At 47.9% G+C, this 22113-nt stretch overlaps 1 protein-coding gene across 1 annotated transcript in view; it reads left to right on the top strand.

The window, feature by feature from the left end:
• The window catches only part of LTA4H (leukotriene A4 hydrolase), a 118466-nt gene that overhangs the window by 1214 nt on the left and 95139 nt on the right, over nucleotides 1–22113 (top strand). The window contains exons 2-4 of the mRNA XM_078598647.1: nucleotides 1149–1302; nucleotides 9607–9737; nucleotides 14068–14188. Coding sequence (XP_078454773.1) covers nucleotides 1162–1302; nucleotides 9607–9737; nucleotides 14068–14188 — 393 coding nt within the window. The 5' untranslated portion in view covers nucleotides 1149–1161. The remainder of the gene's footprint in view (nucleotides 1–1148; nucleotides 1303–9606; nucleotides 9738–14067; nucleotides 14189–22113) is intronic.

Here is a 22113-nt window from a genome sequence, read left to right as displayed (position 1 = left end):
ATTTCTTATTACTTCCTATGATAAGCAAGCATACTACATCACAGAAAGTGCTGGGAATATTTAAGTTCTCATCTTGTTTTATTTCAGACCTTAACAAACAGATGGCTCAAACTTACAAAACATTGAGTCGAACAAGTTCTGTAGCTTTACAAAATGAATATGCTACAACTTCTGTAAAAATGAATAAATAAAATATTAAAAAATAAAATGTGTGCTTCTTGTTTTACAGAGGTAGCTATACAAAACAGACATCTTCTGTTAAAATAAGTGTTTTCAGTGCACAGTAACGTAAGCAATACAGTAACAGTACAGTCTTACAGTAATGTAAATTTACATACTACTAACAAAAAAGTGCAATCTTACAACTGTAAAGTTGCATAAACTCTTCATCATGGTTTCATTGGCATCGCGGGGTTTGCAGCTTTTCAATGATGTCGCGTAATGAGTGACGTCACTTCATAACGTTCCCATGGCAACAGGGGAAATGGCTGCGCTTGTGTGAAGTAAACGCAACATTTTTCAACTTTCTGCTAAGATATATGTGACTTTTTGCAACGAAAATGCGGGGATTATGAAATCATGCAAGCCCGCATATTTTGCGCGCGGAAATCTGCAATTTATGCGGCGAAAGTGCGGCGTATTTGAAAAAACGCGCCCCCCGCATAAATATGCGGACTTTGGCTGATTTTGCGTGGAATCTTGCGGTCGCATAATCGCGTTTTTCTGGAGGGACTGTCTGATTGATGCGATTCCATGGCGTGGATGAACCCGAACCGCCGACTGTTTGAACGTGTGCCCTGGCCACCGTGTGAGACTGCCTCTTGCTGTGGGCCACCCCATTCTCACCATCATCACCAACTCATTGCTGTCAAAAACCCTTATCGGTCCCCTACCTTATTACAGACCAATTCCAGACCTTATTGGTCACCCCGTGCCCCTTATACATCTCAACGTTCATCCTACAAAGTCCCATCACAAGGGAGAAACGCAACCAAATAGACAATTTGTTTTGCCCGTATGGAAACGGCTGTACGTCGCATGGACCTGAAAAAACTCTATTTCCCTTTACAAGAATATGGGGTGAACCATATTGGGTTGACAGCTGTACCATCTGCACCCCCCACCCCACCCCCTCGTGTGCTGTGCAGGACCAAAAGAGCCATGGACCCCAGCTCTCTGTCCCAGGAGCCCGGCCTCGCCCAGCGCCACCTCTCGCTGAGTCTGCACGTCGACTTCTCGTCGCACGTCCTGCGCGGGGTCGCCTCTCTGCGCCTGCTCGCCCTGAGTTCCGCTTCCTCGCTGGTGGGTGACGAGGCCGCATGGAGTGCGATTGAGGCCGTGCAACCCACAACGTGGGCCGCGGTTCCGACCGTCGCACTTAGCAGTAGGGCTTTCGCGACCAATATTATCCATCATTTAAGGTGGTTTTATTGGGTTAGATCGTGTAAATATAAATGCGCCGTTAAACCCGCCACCACCCCGACATAACCAATTAGTAAGTATATAGCACTGTAGTCTGTGCTTTTTCAACGGAGGAGGAATAGCAAAACCACACCAACTCCTGAAGCCCTCTCGCCGTGGCGAGCAGACCTCGACATTGTCTCCTTAACATATTGCCATGTATGTATGTATGGAGTACAACGGATTGTGCTAAGTCCTGCCTCCCCCTTTTTTTAATTCGTGCTAGACGGCACATTGAAGCTTGTAGGTCTGGGCGCGGGAGTTCATTCTGCTCCAGAGCCGTCGCAGGCTGAGATTCGGGGTTTGAGACCGGTCCTGGCCAAGCCAAAGGTGGGGAGGGGGGGGACAGCTCCGTTGACCGCCACAGGGCATGGCAGGAAGAGCAGAATCAGCGCCGGCACGATCAGTACAAGGAGCCGAAGGAGCGCCAGTACGAGCAGCAGCAACGGAACCAGCAGTGGCAAGTGGCCCTGGCAGGACTGGCAGCAGCACCAGAAGAAACGTGTGTACGTGTGTGTGTGCAGAGCCTGTGGTTGTCTGAGTGAACAAATAAATAAATGTGTAGCCACCAGTCTGAAACCGAATTCAACAGTCTGGAAGTACAACATGTATGTTGAATTTTTTTTGTATCGTACATAGCCAACCATGCCAATTGGAGGTGCAGGAAAGGACAACAAATTAAACAAGCCTGGCAGTTGTAAATAAATGAGTTTTCAATCTAGCTTTAAAAATACATAGCTATCGTGGCTTCCTAATTTTGAAAGGAAGAGCATTCCAGACGGCTGCAGAAGTGCATCTGAAATTAATGCAGTGACCGTTTTTGTTCGGTGGCTCGCAAAAAGCCGCTGCTGCGAGGATGACCGGAGTTTTGCTTGATGATTTATACTCTTTGACAAGATCAGCAAAGTATTGTGGTTCATTTGTGGCAAGCACTTTGTGTGTAATGAGTGCGACCTTATACTGTATTCGTTCGGCAACTGGAACAATAAAATAGAACTGGTGGATTCTGGTGGCCACTGAGGCAGCCGTTAGACCAACCCACAGCTGAGCCTGTAAACCGAGAGGGACACCAACATTGTCGAGCAGGCGCCGGGTCCATGGTGCTGGGTCGATGGTGGCACCACACCTGCAATCCAGCACTTGGGAGACGCCGGGTTCAAAGGTCGTGCAGATCCCACCGTGTGCCTTGATCCTCCCTACCCTGCTGGGCTGTGAGGTGGTCGGGAGAAAAGGGCTTAATAGCGCATCGGATTCCTCCAGTTTAAATAACGATTCTGAATCTGTAAGTAAAGCAAGCCAGTTTGTGTCTGGATTGTGTCGATTTTCTAAGTGTTTATTCCCTTTTTACACATGGCTTTGCTCCAGGTTATTTAGCTTTCTCACATGTGTAACGTACTGCATATATCAAGGAATTGGTCAGATATAATTGTAAGACAGGGACACCCATTACGCTCACAATTGTGAATGAATAATTTAGTCAGGTGATGCGTTGGTTTGAGCATTGGACTTAAAATCAATGGGTTGCGAGTTCCATTTGAGGGTTTACCGAGCTTACCATCCGAATGGGATCGATGGAATGAGTACCACGCTTTGCAAATTATTTATCATCATTATATAGAGAGACTGACCCCATCACAGGAATGACTATCATTTATTGTTTGGGGTTAGAATTCCTGCCTCAGTGCGGGTACCCGTTTGTGAGTGACCCACACCTCCATTTAGCATGGTTTGGCTACGTACGGTGCGAAAGAAGTTCAACATACTGAACATGCAGAGAGGGTCAGCGCAAAGTGGGTCAAAACTCGGCTGTTCACGGCTTGCCTTGCGGGTGCATGTCGGCTCGTGCTCATCACTGGGGATGCGTCCCCATCGTGTCCCACCCTCACCCAGTGGGCAAGCTCTATACACAAACACCACCGTTCACCACTCCCCTCGGCCACCGTCACTTTAAATTCGGAATTCCGTTATTTGAACTCGACAGAGGTGTGCTTCTCATGATCGGTAGGAATAAAGTTTGGTGAACACTAATTTGTGGAGGAGTCGTGTAGAGACACGATTTTTATTTTATGAATTTTGCTTACACGACCACCTAGAAACTGGGTGGTGGCCCTATGTTGCATACTACTTGAGATGTAGATTTTTACTTTAATTTCCATGAAAAGAATAACATATCATGCAAACATAGACGTAAATCATTCACGTTATGTAGGTCGGGTAGGGTTGTGGGTCAAATGAAAGCGGGTTGCCAGTATGGGGGCTGTATTGAACCGGGTTGCAGATTCAAAACGAGGATGTCCTGCGCGGCTGACCCGCAAAGAACGTGACCCGACCTGCACTTGACCCGCAAGCCCTAACAACGAGTTTATTCCGACCAGAACCGCCCTGCTCTGCAGGTCACCCGCCTGTTTCTGGGCCGGCACAGGACTCGACTGCGTGACTCCGTAGCGTGTTTCCGCGTCGTACGGCGTGTTCGGCACGATGTCCAACGTTTCGCTCCACGTGCAGGGAGCTTCTTCCGGAACAGGATGTTCAGTTCAGTAGCTGGACAACGTGCCGAAGAAACCAAAACACCCTTCGGTTCCCAGAGAAGCTCCCAGCGCGCACTGGAGGAGGAAGAGAAGCGTCGTCATCGTGCCGGACATCGCGCAGTGCAAACAAAACACGCCCGAGAGCTCACGGAGTCGCGTGGTGTATGCAGGCGGCTGTGCGCTCTAAGCGCGTATAAAGAGCCACTTCATGTAGGATGTTAAGGGGTGCAATGTTGCGGTTGTTGGTCATGGACACCGAGTGAAGCAACAACGGAAGCCGTTTCACGGTGACGTCTTCGTGGCAGGTGCCTCGGTGTGATATGGACCAGTGCGGAAACTGTCACCGCCAAGACTTTAGTAGAACCCATTCTGTATACAGTAGATCATCGATTATTCGGCGGGGAGGGGACACCGGATTTCACAAAACTCCAGATAAACACTAATAATCATCATTCTTTAAAATTGCTTATTTTTGCACATTATTGTATGACATTATGTTCGTAGGTGTTTTATGTGTTTTGTGTTTTTAAATTTGTTTAGGCTATGAAATTGATATAAACATACAAATAGACAAAAATACATATCCTACTTTAAAAAGTTACTATTTATTGTGATGTACATATGTGCAGTATGTTAACATCCCCCAAATTGATATGCCCACTTGAAGGAGGACGCTTGTGTTGCGCCCGAAACTTCGTGGTTTAATTTAGTTGTTTTCATTTATTTGATTAGATTTTTTACCTACGTGACTTTACCGAAAAAAACCCCCCAAAGAGTAGTATTTTCATTGTTTAAGTTATTGTATTTTGTGTATAATGTGCCTTATATAATATTTGACACTGGAATCAAGCCTCGCTACTTTGTTTTTGTCACGCACACGGTGCCGATCGCCGGTGCCGATCGCCGGACTGTTTACAGCCGGATAATGTTGGAAGCCAGATAATTGCTCACCAGATAATTATCAATGATCAACTATATATATGTATTTCTAATCAGAGTGAATTATTTGACAAGTGGCTATCACACAATTCACTGTTATTGGTCACACAGATAAATCGTAACCGCTAAAGATATGCCACCTTGGGTGTAACCGACAAGTGAAATATCTGGTTTTGGCCCATGGGCTATATAAGACTTTTTAGCATGGGGAGCTCATGGAATGGGCCCTGCTTTGTGTTCTACCCCTGATAAGTGGGATGTGCAGTCAGAAACAATGCACACATCATCTGTACGAGATGCTCAACTCCACTGCTGGCCCTGTGGCCAGTGGTCAAAATTCTTTTTTTTTTTAATGTGGACCAGTCTCCCCAGAAAGAGACCTCAGAATCAAAATCAGAATCTTTATTTGGACTGGAGCAATCCCATAAGCTAAGACGTCCAGTAGTTTTTACACATGCCAAGCAGACCGAATGTTCACATCCCCCAAATTGATGTGCACTCTATTGATCCCCCGAAAAAAGTGACGGTAAAGGTTGAGGCCCCCAACCAATATTTGAACCTGCAGACATAATGAGAAATCAGAATCTTTGTTTGGACTGCAGGAGGAATCCGATGAGCTATGAAGCTCTTTTTCACAGATGTCCAGTATAGGCGGGTCAGGAAGTTACAACAACAACAAACGATACAAAAACACGCTTTAGGAATGCAAGATAGGGAAAAAGGCAAGCAAGTCACGATAAATAAATAAACAAATGCCTGCCAGTGGTGGCTGTTGGTCACATATCTACAATGTTATAGTAAATTGAGTAAAATGTTAACTTTCCATTTTAGCTTATGTCTCTGAGCAGGCCTTACAAACGATATAGTACATTACAGGTAATTACTGTCCTTAGTCAATTGACTTTTGCGTTGAAACGTAATGGACCTTGAGGCGGTGTGGAAAAGTTGCACTTTTGCAGAGTGCTGCTGGTTTACACGTCCGGAGAAAGTCCACAACGCAGGAATAATAAAGTGTCAGCAAAGCGAGAATCCGCCTCAACGATAAACCTCGAACTTACATCCTCTGCAATCTATTGTGACTGCTTTGCAAAGATAAACGACTCCGATAAACCTGCCATCCAAGCCAAAGTCTATGAAATACCCCTAATCATCAGCAGACAGTGTTAATCACGGTTGGTCAGCAAAAATGAGTTTTTTTCCATGGGACTGAATGTAAGAAGGTGCAAAGCTGTTTTTTTGGCAAGACGAATAGGACGGACTCGAAATTTGGCTCACATTTGGATGAATTTGACTAAATTTGGGCAAAGGAATTCCAGTGGGGATGACCATCAAGTGACTCGCTGGAGATGTGTGTAATTCATTTGGGAACATCGCTTTGGCTCTCTCTCAACTCTTTTGGATAGAGGGAAAGGGTAATTTGCTGTGTTCCGTCAATGAATGGCCTTCATTGGCCCTCTAAGCTACTCAACACGGGTCCCAATGGCCATTGCCCTTCAACTTAAAAAAAACACTGCCATGCCCTTGTGCTTGTAAAGAAATAACCGATCATGTGTACATAGTTTGTCCAGTATTAGAGTACTTTATATTTACGGATACAGTGAAGTGTTTCAGTGTCAAGTCCTCAGTTGGAGCGTTGAGTTAATGATGTATAAGTGTCAGTGATGGGCTTGGTAGGAGAATGTTAGTAACGTGTTGGTGAAGTTCATGCGTAAACAGGCTTGTGTAAGAGGCCTCGTCTAGATGAATGTAGAACAGTGATATGGGACACAGGTACTTCAGGGGGCTAATTCCTGTGTTTGGGATCACTGAGCCAACATGAACGACGGAGATGCTGTGTTGGAAACCGCATGGTCACATTTAAAGCAGGCTCTCACTATACTCTTGGTTCTTTCGGTAAAGTCACGTAGGTATAAAATGAAATAAATCACGACGTTTCGGGCGCAACACAAGCGTCCGTCATCAGGTGGGAAAGCTTGTGTTGCGCCCGAAACGTCGTGATTTATTTTATTTTATACCTACGTGACTTTACCGAAAGAACCAAGAGTATGGATTCCTGCAGTCATGAAAGCTTCAAATCAAGATTCAGGTTCTCACCTTTAACACATGTGATGGTCTCATCATAATTAGCAAACAACCACACACAATAAACCAAGCTAATAAATGATTAATACTTTTTTACTTAACTTGGCCGAGCCCAGTTCCGGAGTCTAATGTGAATAAACATTTTTCAAGATTGATGTGTGGCAAAGCACTTGTTATTTCAGCATGTAATAATCAATCCTGTCATTCATTAAAATAGATTGTTACGCCGGAAATAAATGGATTATGTTTTCCATGTACACAATTGATTAAAGAATGCATGATTTAATCACATATGCAAATAATTTCATTTTACATTTAGGCTCGTGGAGTACACAAAACGATGCAAGGGGTACAGCTTGAGGAAGCAATATCAGTGAGATGGTTAAACTGAGAAAATAAAGAAACGGTTCTTGAATCGATCATGGTTTTCGATCGTACAAAAATAACTGAATTGCCTGGGATGTGAATCGTGACATTGCTGTGTTGTATGCAGCATGCAGGAGCTCTCCGGGAAACAATTCTGTCGTGCGATAACGATTTTACTAATTACAGCAACCCACATCTCTATACCCAAACCAGCTTGAGCCTCCCGCAAGTCACGTGACATCTGTGTGGCCACACCCACTCTGAACCTCTTTCCTTGCTGCCCCCTGTGAAAGCAGACGCTGATCCGTGCAGCTCACTCCTGCTAGCTCCTTCCTTCTCCTCTCATCCCCAACATCTTGGCCCGGCCATTCCTTCTCCCCCTCCTCCCCTTCCTGCCCGACGCTCCTCCTCCTTTCCTCCTGCTGCTCATCGTGCGCCATGCTCTCTTTGTCCATCGTGAAGACTTCCGTTCCGGCCTCCCGACCCGACCTTCCGACCCTTTCTCATTCATTTGTATTGTTCCATTCGTCATGTCCTTGCCTGCACTCCCCTTCATGTGGTGGTGGCGCCATGCGTAAAGGGTTTTATAATGTACTACACGACATCTATTGATCCTTGTGCAAAAATTGGGAATGGTCAGCATTTATTCGTGTTCACATTTGTAATTGGTTCACCGCAGTAACACGTTGCTGGAATTTACAACGGTTGATAGTGTTTAGATTTTCAGGACGAGGTTGGAACTTTGCGTGAAAGTGGAGTGTGCGGTAAAATGTAGCTTGTGTCACGCAATTTGCCTGTGCTTAATATAATGACTGCTATACTAAGCACTGTGCGCCACCTCTTATGTTACCCGATTAAAGTACGTAAATACTCTCTTGAAGTTGTCATCATCATTATGCTTTCACGAACCATGCAGTTACGTCGTACTGAAATGATGCTTGTTCAGCGCACCAATGTTCTGGTGATCTACAGGCTTTCACTTATTTTTTCTTCTTCTGTACTATACGTTGTAGATTGTTGCAAAGTGTCTCGTGTTGGCGCTGCGGAGTAAGCCAGGGTGTGATGCTTTTTGGCATTTGGCCGCCCGACCTCGGGGTCCAAGGCCCCTCATTGTGCACGTGTTTGTGAACGCTATCGCGATTGTGAAGCACTTTCAGCGTAATGTGTAGGCTTTCGCAACCAATATCATCAATAATAGATGTTTTTCGGGTTAGATTGCGTAAATATAAATGTGTTGTTGAACCCGCCACCACCAGATACAGCCAATTATTAATGTTTGTCGCATCAACATAACAGGCCAATTCATTACTAGTTCAGCACACCGGTGCGTTGGAGAGTAAACCCATAACATTTACCATTTGAGTACGACGATTTGCCGGTGATATTACCTGCATCATCAGGCGACAGCCAGAGATGCTATCTCATCATGCACTGTGCACACAAATGTGCTCTTTGGTTGTCAGGGCAGGTCCCTGTCGCCCAGCTGTAAAAGTAGCTTTTGGAGGATGAAGGTCGATTCACAACATTGTCAGATTGGAGCTACTGTGGGGCATTTCCATTTCAGCCAATTCTTTTGGACTGTGGCACAGTCGCAGTACGCTGAACTTTTCGATCAGAACATTTATGAGTTAAAATTCTGATAAGGTGTTTGCTTGGCCTCCAAGCCTTTCCTGGGCTATTGAAATCAGTGCCTTTACGTGGCATTCCAACGTGACATTTCTATGGACGGGCATCTGCCGTGGGAATGTGCAATTTCCACCACTGGAGACGATGGTCACCGCCGTTTGCTCATTTGAACAGGAAGATGAGTTTAAAATTCAGACCTCAAGATGGTTACGATACATTTGTTTACGTGTGAAACATTTAGGAACGTTTGGGGGCCACACAGAACAAAACAACCCATCCTCTGATCGAACCGTAACATTACGTCGCTGCGCTCCCCATCCCTGTCAACCCATACGGTTTACCGCGTATTCTTGTACAGGCAAAATGAGTGTTCAGATCGTACAGCCGTTTCAATACGGGCAAAAAAAGGTGTCTATTTGTTTGTGTTTCTCCCTTTGTGATGGGACTTTGTAGGATGAACGCTGAGATTTATAAGGGCACGGGGTGACCAATTAAGTCTGAATTGGTCTGTAACAAGATAGGCACTGATAAGGGGTTGACAGGTCTGTCTCCCAGTGACTCACGTCACGGTTTCACTTTTGCGTTCGTCCCCTCGCCACTGCAGGTGCTGGACACGCGTGACCTGAAAATCCTCAAGGTGACGTCCAGCAATGGCCCCGCGACCTTTGCCGTGGGAGCGGCGCACAAGACGCTGGGCTCGGCGCTCGAGATCACGCTCCCTACGCCCGTCGAGAAGTAAGCGTGCGACGGTGACGCCGGACGTGCTGCGTACGAGGGTAGAACGAGAACCGATGGTCACAATCGTGTCTGTTTTTGCGGTCCAGAAATAACTTTTTGCGTTTTGAACTTCCGAAATAAGGTGCGATATAGATCTACGTAAGATAATGGATGCTGAACTTATTTCGCACCGTACGTAGCCAACCGTGCTAATCGGAGGTGCGCGGGACAGACAACAAGCTAAACAAAGAAAGCAGTTCTAAAGAAATACAAAACAAATTTTCGGATAATTATTGCGCTTTTTACCTGAAAAATAAGTGAGCTGCCCAATTGCACTTGCTGGCCAGGTTTTGCAGAACAGGCGTTCTGGCCTGTGCTTGTGAGCAACTGAAGTGTGTTTTATGTTCAACGAGGGCATTACACATCCAAAGGTTGCAAATCTGAAACGTTTTGGAAATGTGCACTGAAAGTGCCATTCTCAGGATGGCCACAGTGGAGGGCACGATGGCCCAAGAGTGAAGGTGAGATGAGCTCATCATGGCCATTGGGGTCAACCACAACACCTCCACCATCACTGCCTCCCCAGAGTCGTAATAGTTGTTGTAAAGTTGACACCCCGACTGTCAAGCATTGCTCTTGAGCATAATGTTGGCAGTAAACCCATTCACTGGGACGCTCATGAAAACGCATCCCGCCAGAGCAGTGGTTCTTAACCTGTGGTGCATGCTGCACCGCCAGGGAGTGTGAAGATGCCCTTTATGGGGGTGCGAGACATGGTCAGATTCTTTTAGAAGGTAAATAATCGAAAACACTAATTTAGCACGGGCACGTAAGTACAACTGCTCTGTTTCATCAAACCTGTGTATTTATTAACATTATACATGTTTTTACCTTTGGAAGCCAAAGGGGTGCAGACTGCAGTACTCATTCTAATCCCCTTTTTAAGTACGGTAATGGGTGTCTTCAGTCATTTGGTAACCACTTTGTGGTTCATACTGGTTTGATTATTGTATTGCAGATCTCCCAGTTAACAGAGGTCATCCTATGGAACGGCTTGCCCCCATTTTAAGAAAACGTAGAATTACCACGACTGCTTCAGGGCTGCGAACAAATGTGCACAGCAACACGACTTCCAGCATGACGATATGCTGCAGAGGTCCTCACAGCTGCATAGAACGACACTTTCATCTCGTTGGACATTCTGCGCCCTCATTGTTAACCAGATTGGGGCAGCCGTAATCATGCTCCCTCCAGAATGGATAGCTTCTGAGGACTCTACGGAGTGGCTGTCTAATGGGTGGCGGGACAAAGCTGCGTTCTCACTGCCACACCGCAAGCGTCGCGTCTCGATGGATCCCAAGGAGTTTGAGTGGTGCGGGAGTCCTTCAGCCGGCCAGGAGAGGGCAGTGCAAGCTCATGGTTTGGTGCCATCAATGCAGTGTTCATTGAAACTAAATTCTAAACTATTTTTATTTCACCGGGTAAGGCCCACTGAGCTATGCAGCTCTTTGTCACAAGCGACCTGGCCACCAACGGTAGCTCAACGAAGTGGCTTATCACGTGGAAAATTATGGGAGCCAAGTACTCTAAGCGCATGTTTCTAAATGTGAGGGGAAAACTGGAGGACCCGGATAAAAATCCACTCGACCACGGGGAGAACATGCAAACTCCAAATATACAGATGTCAGGGTTGGGATCGAACCCACGACCTCCTGTTTACCAGGCGAGGGACTTAGCATCTTGCCACTGTGGTACCTGCGGGTCAATGGCGGCCCCTGGTGGACTTTAGTGCTGCCCCTGACGTGCAGCCCCTGACAATACACAACGTGTGAAAACACTCCTCCATCATCGTCGTGCTGTCAAACTCCCCAATGGTTTCAAATGTGTGGCGGCCCTCACACTGATGTCTTATTGGCGAAAGTGGCCCGCCTTTGAAAATTAGTGAAGAACACTGTCTTAATGAGTGGACTACTGAGTCGTCTTACCCAAATGCCTATGCTTGTATGTATGTTGAACTTCTTTCGCACCGTACCTATCCAACTGTGCTAATCGGAGGTGCGGGGGAAGTCCAACAAACTAAACACAAAACGCAGTTCTCAAGAATTGAGCATGATGTTTCCTTCCCAGGCTACTCCAGTTTCCTCCCACACGCAAAAACACGCCGTAACAAAACCCGCCGATGCAGAAGATTAGTTGCCGTTTGATGCCTCTCAATGGGTTCATTTTCCTGGCTAAATAATTAATGCAAAGAACAACAACAACAAGTGGCAATTGGCCAAACAATGCCTCTGCAGAACTCTCACGAACACTAGTCTTGAGACTCGGTGAGGCATCCCCTGTATAAGCGAACAATTTAATTGGTGCATGTAACCGGAGCAAATCATAATGAGGTGTGACAGCATAATGCATGGGAATAGAAAAAGTAACCTATCCCAAGTGTTGATGAATTACCACAACTTGGCATCCTGATTTGATTCCAGATTCCATTCTCTTTTGTGCTGTCACGTGCGTGTGCCCTCTTGTCTCGCTGGAACTGCGTGCACTTTACTCTCGCCCATGCCTCCTCGCCAGTGGCGCCTCCCTTGTGTGTGCTGTCTGTCGCGTCTACGTTGCACGTTGTACTGGCTCCTTGGTTTGTTTTCGTTTGTATAACCTACGTCTGTCTCATTCGTTCCAACCCTTTGACCAGAAAAAAGTTGTAGCGACGCATGTGCATCGATGCACGCAGCTGTAAGAATGATTATAATCTGTTTGAATTACAGGATCATTACTCGCCCAATATGCTTAAAAATGGAAACGTACTTAGAATTAAGGTGGGGGAGCGGTGGCACAGTGGTTAGCACACTAGGGTACGAACCCCGCATCCTGAGTTCGATTCCTGGCCACGGCCAACATCAGTGGCACGTTCGCCGACCCGCATTGACCAGGGGTGGTGATGTATGGTCAAATACACCCCCCACAATAAACCCGGCGACCAAAAATGTGATTCCTGGCCACGGCTGACGTCAATGGGAAGTGATATCTGAGCCAGTCTTGCCAATCCTGCCACCCCTTCAACCCCAACCTTCACCGACCCGCGTGGTGAAGTATGGCCGTCACAGCTCACACGGTGTGGCAGCGCCTTCATCCACCAGTGGAGTAACATGTCTGTTAATTGTAGTTATTATTTTCAAAATGTGTTCCCTTCACTAACTCGACCTGGCCAGGGTGGTGAAGAATGATTAATCCCCCCCTGCCATGACCAACACTCCAAAACCACGCCCCCCCCAGCAGATTTGGATCCACCAGCCATGGCGTCTTTGTGTTAGCCTGTGTGGGTCTCTGTGTGAGTTTGTGGATCTCTGTGCGAGTCTGTGGGTCTCTCTGTGCATCTGTGGCTCTCTGTGGGTCTGTGGCTCTCTGTGTGAGTCTGTGGGTCTTCGTGTGAGTCTGTGGGTCTCTACATGGCGTCGGTTGGGTAGGTGAAGAAGCAGGGGCTTCGAAAAATCACCGGGTACCAACGGGGGGGGGGGGGGGTCCCTTATGGTTGTATCCATCACTACGCCGCACTCAGCGTAGGTGGGCTAGGGCAGGACACGTCGCTGGAAGGGGCGGTGGACGATGGTCAAAAATAATAAACGGAGTGGCAGCCAATGAATTAGAACACGTCCACTGAGGAGATGGAGCAATGGGATCGCAGGTTCGTGAGAGGTGGCGGCGGCTTGGGGAGGCCGCCTTCATCCTTGTCTCGTGGTGATGGTGGTGGTGGTGATGATGGTGGTCATAGGTATAGTGTTGGTACCCACTGTGCGAGTTCAACCCCCACGAAGCTTGGCGACGTTCAAAATAAACTCGCATACACCTCGTTGTGAAAGAGTCAACGCAGAAGATCCCTGTGTTTGATCCTCCACGAAGCTCATGGTCCACTCTAAAACCGCATCCACTGCACAAACCATGACAGATGCGGATACCTGATGCACGAATGGACAATTAAAAACTCTCCAGTAGTGTGCAACTGTGGTCATCCAGAACAGACCATATAACGTATAATGACGCAATGCCCGATCCACAAATACGAAGGAGACACCACAGCGACGATTCACTCCGCTGGCTCCTCACGCGGTAGTCTGGCTTGACCACCTCAATGTGAATTTGAAGTTTGTTGCTCTGCCATCTACATCAGCCGTACGGAAGAAGAGGAAGAATTCAAGTGGTTCCCAGTGGGAATTCACGACCGGTCACGTGGCACCACCACGACCCCGCTTTCACCCATGTCTCGTGGTTGACGGCGATCATAGTGGTGATGGTCATCAGGTCGCGTGTTGGTGCCCACAGTGATCGTGAACGCGTGTCTCCCTGTGGCCGCCAGGGGGCAGGAGGTGACCGTGGACGTGGAGTACGAGACGGCGCCGAGTGCCTCAGCCCTGCAGTGGCTCACGCCCGAGCAGACCGCGGGGAAGCAGCACCCCTACCTGTTCAGCCAGTGCCAGGTGTGGTGCACACAGACACACAGACTCGCACGCACGCACACAAGCGACCATGGGGAGGACATGCTAACTTCAAATATGCAGGCGTCAGGGTCGGGATCGAACCCATGACCTCCTGAATACCAGGCGAGGTAGTTAACATCTCCTAGCCACCGTGGCGTCCCAGAGAGATCAGGAGCTTCGTAAACTCGAGACTGGGATTTGAACCCACGATGTATTTATTTATAATTTGCCCCGTTGCGTGTATGAGTGGTAGCACGTGCCTGTAATCCAGCTCTGTGCATGCGAGGGGTTGGCGGATCACACAAATGTTGCAAAACTCCGAGTCGGCGTTGAGGAGTCTCGCGTACCCTGGCTTGCCAGGAGAAGGCAGTACAGCAGAAAATGGTACCAACCTCTTCAACGTGGTCTGTCCTTTGGCTGCCTTTTCATTACCTGCCGCAGCTTTCATCCGACAGTGTGTTGGAGTTATTCTTTTTCATTATTATTGACAAGACTGAGCAGTAACGTACTTGCCGCTTGTGACACAGAAGAGCCCAGCGGCTTTCCTGGTCAATGACTGCGGCTGTATTAACTGTGACATAGGCACCATCCGTAAAAAAACACCGTGACGTTATTTGAATGATAGGAGTCCATGCGTGCCAAAGACACGCTCCAAATTGGCACCACAAACTGCTTAATCTGGTGAAAGTCACGGAGCAACATTGCCCACCTAGAGGCAGGCTACACTCGCCTCTAAACCGTTGCTCGCTCGTACGTGAGAATGGCGCAAATGAGCCGGCGCACTCGTGGCTTGATTTGACGCGTCACTGCGCGGGAGCTACGCCGCTGTTTTGGAGAGAGCATCTCTTCGTGATCTGTCGCACGGAAAGAAAAAAAATCCCAGACGTCATTGCCGTCGCGGCTCACGGTGTGAAATGCAATATCCCAGATCGTAAAGAGTCTTCCATCCAGGGCAGTCACAGCTGTTTGGACCGTGTGATCAGCTGTTTGCAACCTTCCTAAATATACTCGGACTCATAAAATGCAAAGTGCGCCGAAACTTGGACTAGACTGCAGTTGCTGCCAAACGTCTCGTTTCCTTATATAACCCCTGGTACGGCAGGAGCCAGGGGGAGCGCAGTGGAATCATTTCAACTTCACACGCGCAACAACCCCTCCTGATGGACCCCTCACTTGCTCTCACCACTGCAGTGGCCTGGCATTCCTTTGCAAATTGACTTCGACGCTTAATTTGTACTTCCTGAACATCTTTACGAGTAGAGTTTGGCGGGTGGCTACCAGGGGTCAGGGCGCACCCGAGCCGATTCTGCTGGGATTCCGGGCGTTTGATTCTGAGCAGCCACTCGCGATCTCTTCTTTCGTATGGCTGTTGATATCAGAATCCGAATATTTATTTATACTGGGGGAGGAATCCGATGAGCTATAAAGCTCTTTTTTCACAGATGTCCAGTCGGGGCGGGTAAGAACGTTACAACAACAAACGATAAAGAAAACACAATAGTAGTGAACCCAAAAACCATCACAATAAATTAGCTTCTACTATTTAGTCAAATATTCAGCATCTGTCCGAATGCAAAAACAAAGTTTTCTGATTCGTAGTAAGTTTTATTTTTGGTCAGATTGTGTAGGTGTAACCCTCCACCACCCGACATAGCTAATAAAATCAAGTTGTCATGTGGGAAGCTACGCCGGTTGATGTGGTTTATCTGCAAAAGTTTATATTCGACCGTCATGCGATGGAAATCTCTATGGCAGCTCCTAATTGCGGAAATTGAGGTTACTGGAATAGACCTCAGAAGTGGTTCTGGGAAATCACCTTTCACGGGCCGTTATCCAACATGTGGCGATGCACCGACGTGAGATAATTCTCAGTGGATGCCTCGACTCATGACATGATGCCATTTCCCAAATGTTTGAATATTAGTGAAAGTTTTAAAAACAATTTGGAATATCTCAAATGCATTCGCTGATGCTCACATCAACCGCTACATCACTGTACGAATGACGGAAGATCACTGCTCCTCTTCTGCGCCTCTTGACAGTGTGATCATCACCAAACTGGCAGCATTTTTTACTTTCCATCCCGCTCTTCGTCGATTAAAGGAAAATTACATAAAAAATTGCATTTGACTGATTTCGGGTTTGCTTCACGTTCTGGAACCGCTGGATACTTTTCCAAACAGTTGACGAGTCTCCTTGCTCAGAGAACCTTGAGAGAGCGGTCATCTCATCTCCATTGGCAGCTCTCAGCCAGCTGTGAAAACTCCACATTCCTGTGGTTGGAGCCATTTTCTCCGTATTCCATCAAAAGTTAATTTGGAAGAACGCAGGCGTCAGGATCGCGATCGAACCCACGATCTCCTGCATACTGGGCGAGGAAGTTAACATCTCGGCCACAACGGCGAGGTGATGCATGTGCCAGCACGTGCTTCTAAAAATTGGGACGTCGTACCAAACAGTGCGCGGTACGACCCGAAAACACGCCGGGGAACGAACGCGACGAGCGCGGTTTGAGCTCCTGCCAGTGCGCGCCGCGTGAGTGCTTGTGCGCAGGCGTGCCTGGAATTCCATTCCGTGCCCTCTCCATGGCCCTTTCCCACATTAGAGCCGCTATTCTTAGGTGGCCGCGGCCACTTGCCGCACGTATCGATAATCGCCGAGAAGGTCTCGCCGGCGATCCCGTGGCGGGGCTCGCCTTGTGCCGTCTCACGTGGCGATTTGATTCGCGTGGGGCGAAGAGCCGTTCATCTTCATCACCCTTCTATTTAACTGGGGATGGGACGCTCGTTCAGATGATTTGTGACTTTGTGACGGAGATCGAGCAAAGTTGCACTCGGATGTTACCGGTGTATAAAGCGTCTATATGTGTTTATCAGACTTTTTTCGTGTAATAAGCGACTTTTTAGAATCATAAAAAGTCAGCCGAAATGTAACCCAAGTAGTTGGCGAAGGTGAAATGTTAATCTGCCAATGGAAGGCAACCTCCACTGTTGGAGTCTTCACGACCACACTGCAGCTGCGGTTCTACACAAAGAGCGCCACCGTGTGTCTGTTGACGACTCTCCGCTGACCAAGCTCAGCGGAGGGCTACGAGAGCTGAACGTGGCCGCAGAGGATGCCGCTGCACGGCTCGGCAATTGCAGACGCGCTGAATGAATTAATTCAACTTGTAATGCCAGATTACGCTCGGCCAACTGACCGATTGGAGTACGAGAGGAGTCGTGCGTTCGAGAGTGTTTACCGACACCTTTGCTGGAGTCTTTGTCCTTCGCTCTCTGGCCAGCTCTAACTTTGTAAGCGCATCCGGTTCTCTCGTAGAGTTTCATCGGCGGGGGAGGGGGGGGCGAGGGGACTCAGCGGTAAAGCGAGCCGCTCGCATTCGGAAGAGTTGCGAGTTCAACTCTTATCCGTGGGTTGACTCGAGCTGCCATCATCCCTCTGCGATCGATAAATTTAGGTGCCACGTTGTGGGGAAGTCCAACGTGTTTGCACTCAGGAGAGGCTCGTTGGAAATGAGCGCTGCCTCGGTGCTCACTTGCGCAGGAAATCCCTTTGACTCGTTGCTTCGTAGAATCTCGCCCCGTTTAAACGGAACATCTCCATTTTGGGAGCAAGTGGCGGCCCCCGTTCTTGGTTTATCCGTTGCTGGATGTGTACCTTCCCCCTTTCCCGCTTACACCTCTTTCCCTTTTAATCGTTTAACCCTCCTCTGCTTTCCCTTCTCTATTTGCTGTAAGGCGTGGGGGGGGAGGCTTAGCTTTCACTTTGCTCGCTCACCCGTTTGTGAAGAAAGTAAGAAGATGGTCACGAGCCACCGGGGGTGCCGTGACTCGGCCCAGGTGCGGTTGCCGCTTGCCGCACAGCCTCGCGGGTCGCGGGTTTCGGGGCCCAGCGGCCACCCTGGTTAGTACCGCGAGCGTGTAAGCCGTGCGATGCGCCCCCTCCTCGGCCTCGAAGTGGACGCTGAGGATCCCGTGACATCATTCGAACACGGTCCACATTTGCCTAATTGGGAAATTTCTTGCAAATGACAAAAGAGTACAGCATTCGCTCGTTATTCACGAACTTACTGTCCGCGATTTTTGACTGTCCACGAATAGCACCTGGATCTCTACATGGCTGCGTCGAGGGAGAGAGAGAGAGAAAGAAAGTGATGAGAGATAAAGTGATGAACGTATCCCTCGTGAATAACGAGGGAGTACTTGTGTGAAACTACTGCAGGCTGTGCCAGTGAAACAGAGTCCTGCAAGAATGCCCCAAACACCTCGTGTTTCTCAACGATTATGAATCAGTGGGTCGTCTGTAAATGGATCACCCTGTATATTTACTTGTACAGTCCGTTCTCCTATCACGCGTGAAGTTGCTTTCATGACGCAATAGGGAGCACATTTTTTTATAACGTGGATGCGAATTAGATATAACGCGATCGGGTGAACAGAACGACGTTACGCGAGGTAGGAATAAGCGGTCGTACGGCGGCCTCGGCGTAGCATCACACAGGGCATTGGGATGCTGCTGGATGCTTCTGAATGCTACCCACGCGCCTCAGTCTTTGTTCAGCCTGCGTACGCATCTCACGTGCTATCGCGGACTGTGATTTACCCTGTTTTTTTAATGTCACGTGATTTTTCCATAACGCGGTGTCCTTCGGGAATGCACCTCCCTCGTGATAGGAGGACAGGATTGTACCTCGATCAGCTCTGCCAAGTCAGCGTTCACCAGGATCTCAACACAAACTGGACGCTTCTCATTCTTAACTGTGCATTGTCCAAACTGATGCATTTTCAGTATAAAAAAAAAAGGCAAGCGAATTAAAATGTCGATTATCTACACGTGGGATTGCTAAAAAATATCGAGTCGCACTGTGCACAAATGGATCGTGAATGTCGCCCGCTCGTCCGTTGACTCGTGTTGTAAAAGCGGTGGGAGGGTTGGCGAGGGTCATGGGGACACTGAGAGGGATCGTGAGCTCATTGATATTCATGAGCACAGCCCTGCGCATCCCTCGGGACAGAGCGTGCATGAGGTCCTGCTGGTCATGAATAAGAATGACATTGCCATATACGGGCGTATAATACCTTTTTGAAAATGAATGAATAATTCTTGTTTATACGTTTGGTATCGCGCCATTCTTATTGTGCAGAGCCATCGTGAAATCACAAAGACGCCGTATTTCACAGTCGTATGTTGTTTGTCAGTATGTTGAACTTCTTTCACACTGTACGTCGCCAACCGTGTTAATCAGAGGTACGGGGAAGGACAACAAACTACACAAAAAAGCAGTTCTAAAGAAATTCGTTTTCAATGTAAATCATTTAAAAGTGTAGAGCTCCAGTGCCTTCCTAATATCGGAAGTAACAGCATTCCAGATGGCCGCGAAAGTGCACGATGCGGTGACTATTTTTGTTCGATGGCTCGCCAAAAAAGTAGTTTCACCGTTGGGGAATATATTGGTGTTTGTAATCGCAAATTAAGTAAATCGCAGATCATTTTTTTTCTTTGGAAAATTTGGACCGTGACATGGAAGTTAGCAGCCTCCCCATTTTGTATGACATCGGGGGCTCTTTAACGTCCACTGTGAAGTAGACGGTGTAGATTTTACGGGTAGTACGCCAGAGTATTAACCAGGATGGCCTCTGGATTCGAACCTCGAACCCGTGCAACAAGCGGTGAATGTCCTACCGCTGGGCAGCGTTGCCCACCCCCAAATATGAATTCAGTGGCAGCATTTTAAGCCTTAAGGAAGCAAACAAGTTAACATTAGCAGGCATATTTCTGCACGCAATGCTCGCCTGGCTGCCTTGTAAGCATTACGTTTGTGTCCCGACGGTCGGTCCTCTTGGGTGAATTATCACAGGCGTTTACTGCAGCAATGCAGGAGTTGAACCTTTGACTCCCAGCAGCCTTGCCCAGTGGTGAGGCATGCTGTCACTAATCTACTCGGCTGCGTAAACTTGCACCTCGGGCCACCGCTGTTGACGAACTGTGAACTTCAGCTGGACGTAGTCGCCCTTGGGGTTAGGCAGGGTTGGCCACTGTCGGAGAGACGAGCACAGTTGCATTGCTGCTTTGACGCTTTGACTTGACGATGATGCTGGTGGGTCCCATTGCCGTGGTGCACACCTGTAATCCTGTGCTTCGGAAGCTCGGCTTGTGGATCCCACAGATTTCAAACTAAACTAAGCAACATTTTTTTTTTTTACCAGGTATGGTCCACTGAGATACGTAGCTCAGAAGTGACCTGGCCACAAATTATAGCTCAACAAAGTGGCTTATATATCGTGGAAATTCTATAAATGCATACTTCTAAACGTGGAGGGAAAAACCGGAGGACCTGGAGAAAAATCCACACGACCACGTGGAGATATAGACATGCAAATTCCAAATATGCAGGCATCAGGGTCCGGATCGAACCGATGAAGACTTCCTGTATATCAGGCGAGGAAGTCAATACGTGCCATGAAACTCCCAAACCACCTCCGAGCCGCACGATGTGCCGGGAGATGGCAGCACAGCAAACGGGTTCTTATTAGTCCCAGACTTTTGAGTGTTGTCACCGTGACATGTTTTTTTTCCTGGGCACTCAGGTTTCCTGCTGCTTGCAGAGCAACTCGTGAACAAGGCAGCCACCCACGGCGCCTGGGTACATTTCCTCCTCAACTCATTAGGGCAGTGGTTTTTAACCCGGGGTGCGAGATATGGCCAGATTTTTTTAGACGGTTAATCATCGAAAATACAAATTAAGGACGGGCGGGTAAGTACAATTACTTTGTTTCATCAAACCTATGCATTTATTAACATTTTTTTTTTACGATTGAGTACCAAAGTGCAAGGCTGCAGTAAAGGTTAGGAACCACTGCTTTATGGTCAATGCTAAGTTTTGCCTTTGGCTTTGGCACGCCCATTGCAGCCTTCGGTGTTTGCATTGAAATTCCAAGACTACTACTTGGACTATACCAGTCGGGTCATGTGTGGTGGGGTAAAGTGTGGGTACTCCTACCTTCCCCCCCACGATGTCAGGCCAGCGTGGGATAGCGAGGCCAGAATACCCTCGTGGCGGGTGGGGGGGGCCTTGTGCACTCGCTTGAGTCGAGGTCCCCACCCCCGTTCGCCGGCCAGCAGAGGCACGAGCAGTCCTGGCAGAGGCACGAGCAGTCCTGGCAGGGCTGCGGCTTTACGTTTTTTTATTTATAGGAATACGAGGTCCAGTGTGACGTCATCAACTCGGAGCGTGACGCACGGTGCATAAATACACCAGTTGTGAAGACATTTATTGTATTTGTACGTTATTATTGTAATAACTAACATATTTAGTATTTTAATAATATTGCTAGTCGGCTAGTGAAGTGAACACAACTGTACGAATGAGACAGAATATATCACAAATTATATTAATGAGAAGGGATAGACAAGACAAAACATTTCTTAATCGAATTGTGACAAGTTGATTGGATAGAGCAGTGTTCTTCACTAATTTTCAGAGGAGGGTGACTTTTGCCGAAACCATTCATACATTTGAAACCATTCGGGTTTGACAGCACGACGATGATGATGATGATGGAGTGTTTTCACGTTTGTGTATTGTCCCGGGCCGCATGTCAGGGGCCGCACTAAAGGCCACCAGGGTCCGCCATTGACCTACCGGCCTTGCAATGAAGAACACTCGCATAGAGGGTTGGGTGACTGTAGAATGCCTACCCACCCAGCCACCAATCTCTCCCTCTCGCGTTGTAATGGTCTGCGGGGGTTGTTGGCTGTGAGGCAGGCATGGGGTTGATGGGAAGTCTGTGGTGTGGCTGAATATCCACTGTGGCTCACTGTGACCAGCAGGCTCATCTCTTCTTTATTATCACTTAAAATTGGAATGTAAACATAGTGACATTTTAATGTGTTTACTCTTGTCACAATTCGAATTCACTGGGGCT

Source organism: Lampetra planeri, chromosome 11 (assembly GCF_965212315.1).
Source record: "Lampetra planeri chromosome 11, kcLamPlan1.2.h2, whole genome shotgun sequence".
NCBI classification, from domain to species: Eukaryota; Metazoa; Chordata; class Hyperoartia; order Petromyzontiformes; family Petromyzontidae; genus Lampetra; species Lampetra planeri.
This window is presented reverse-complemented; position numbering and strand designations above follow the sequence as displayed.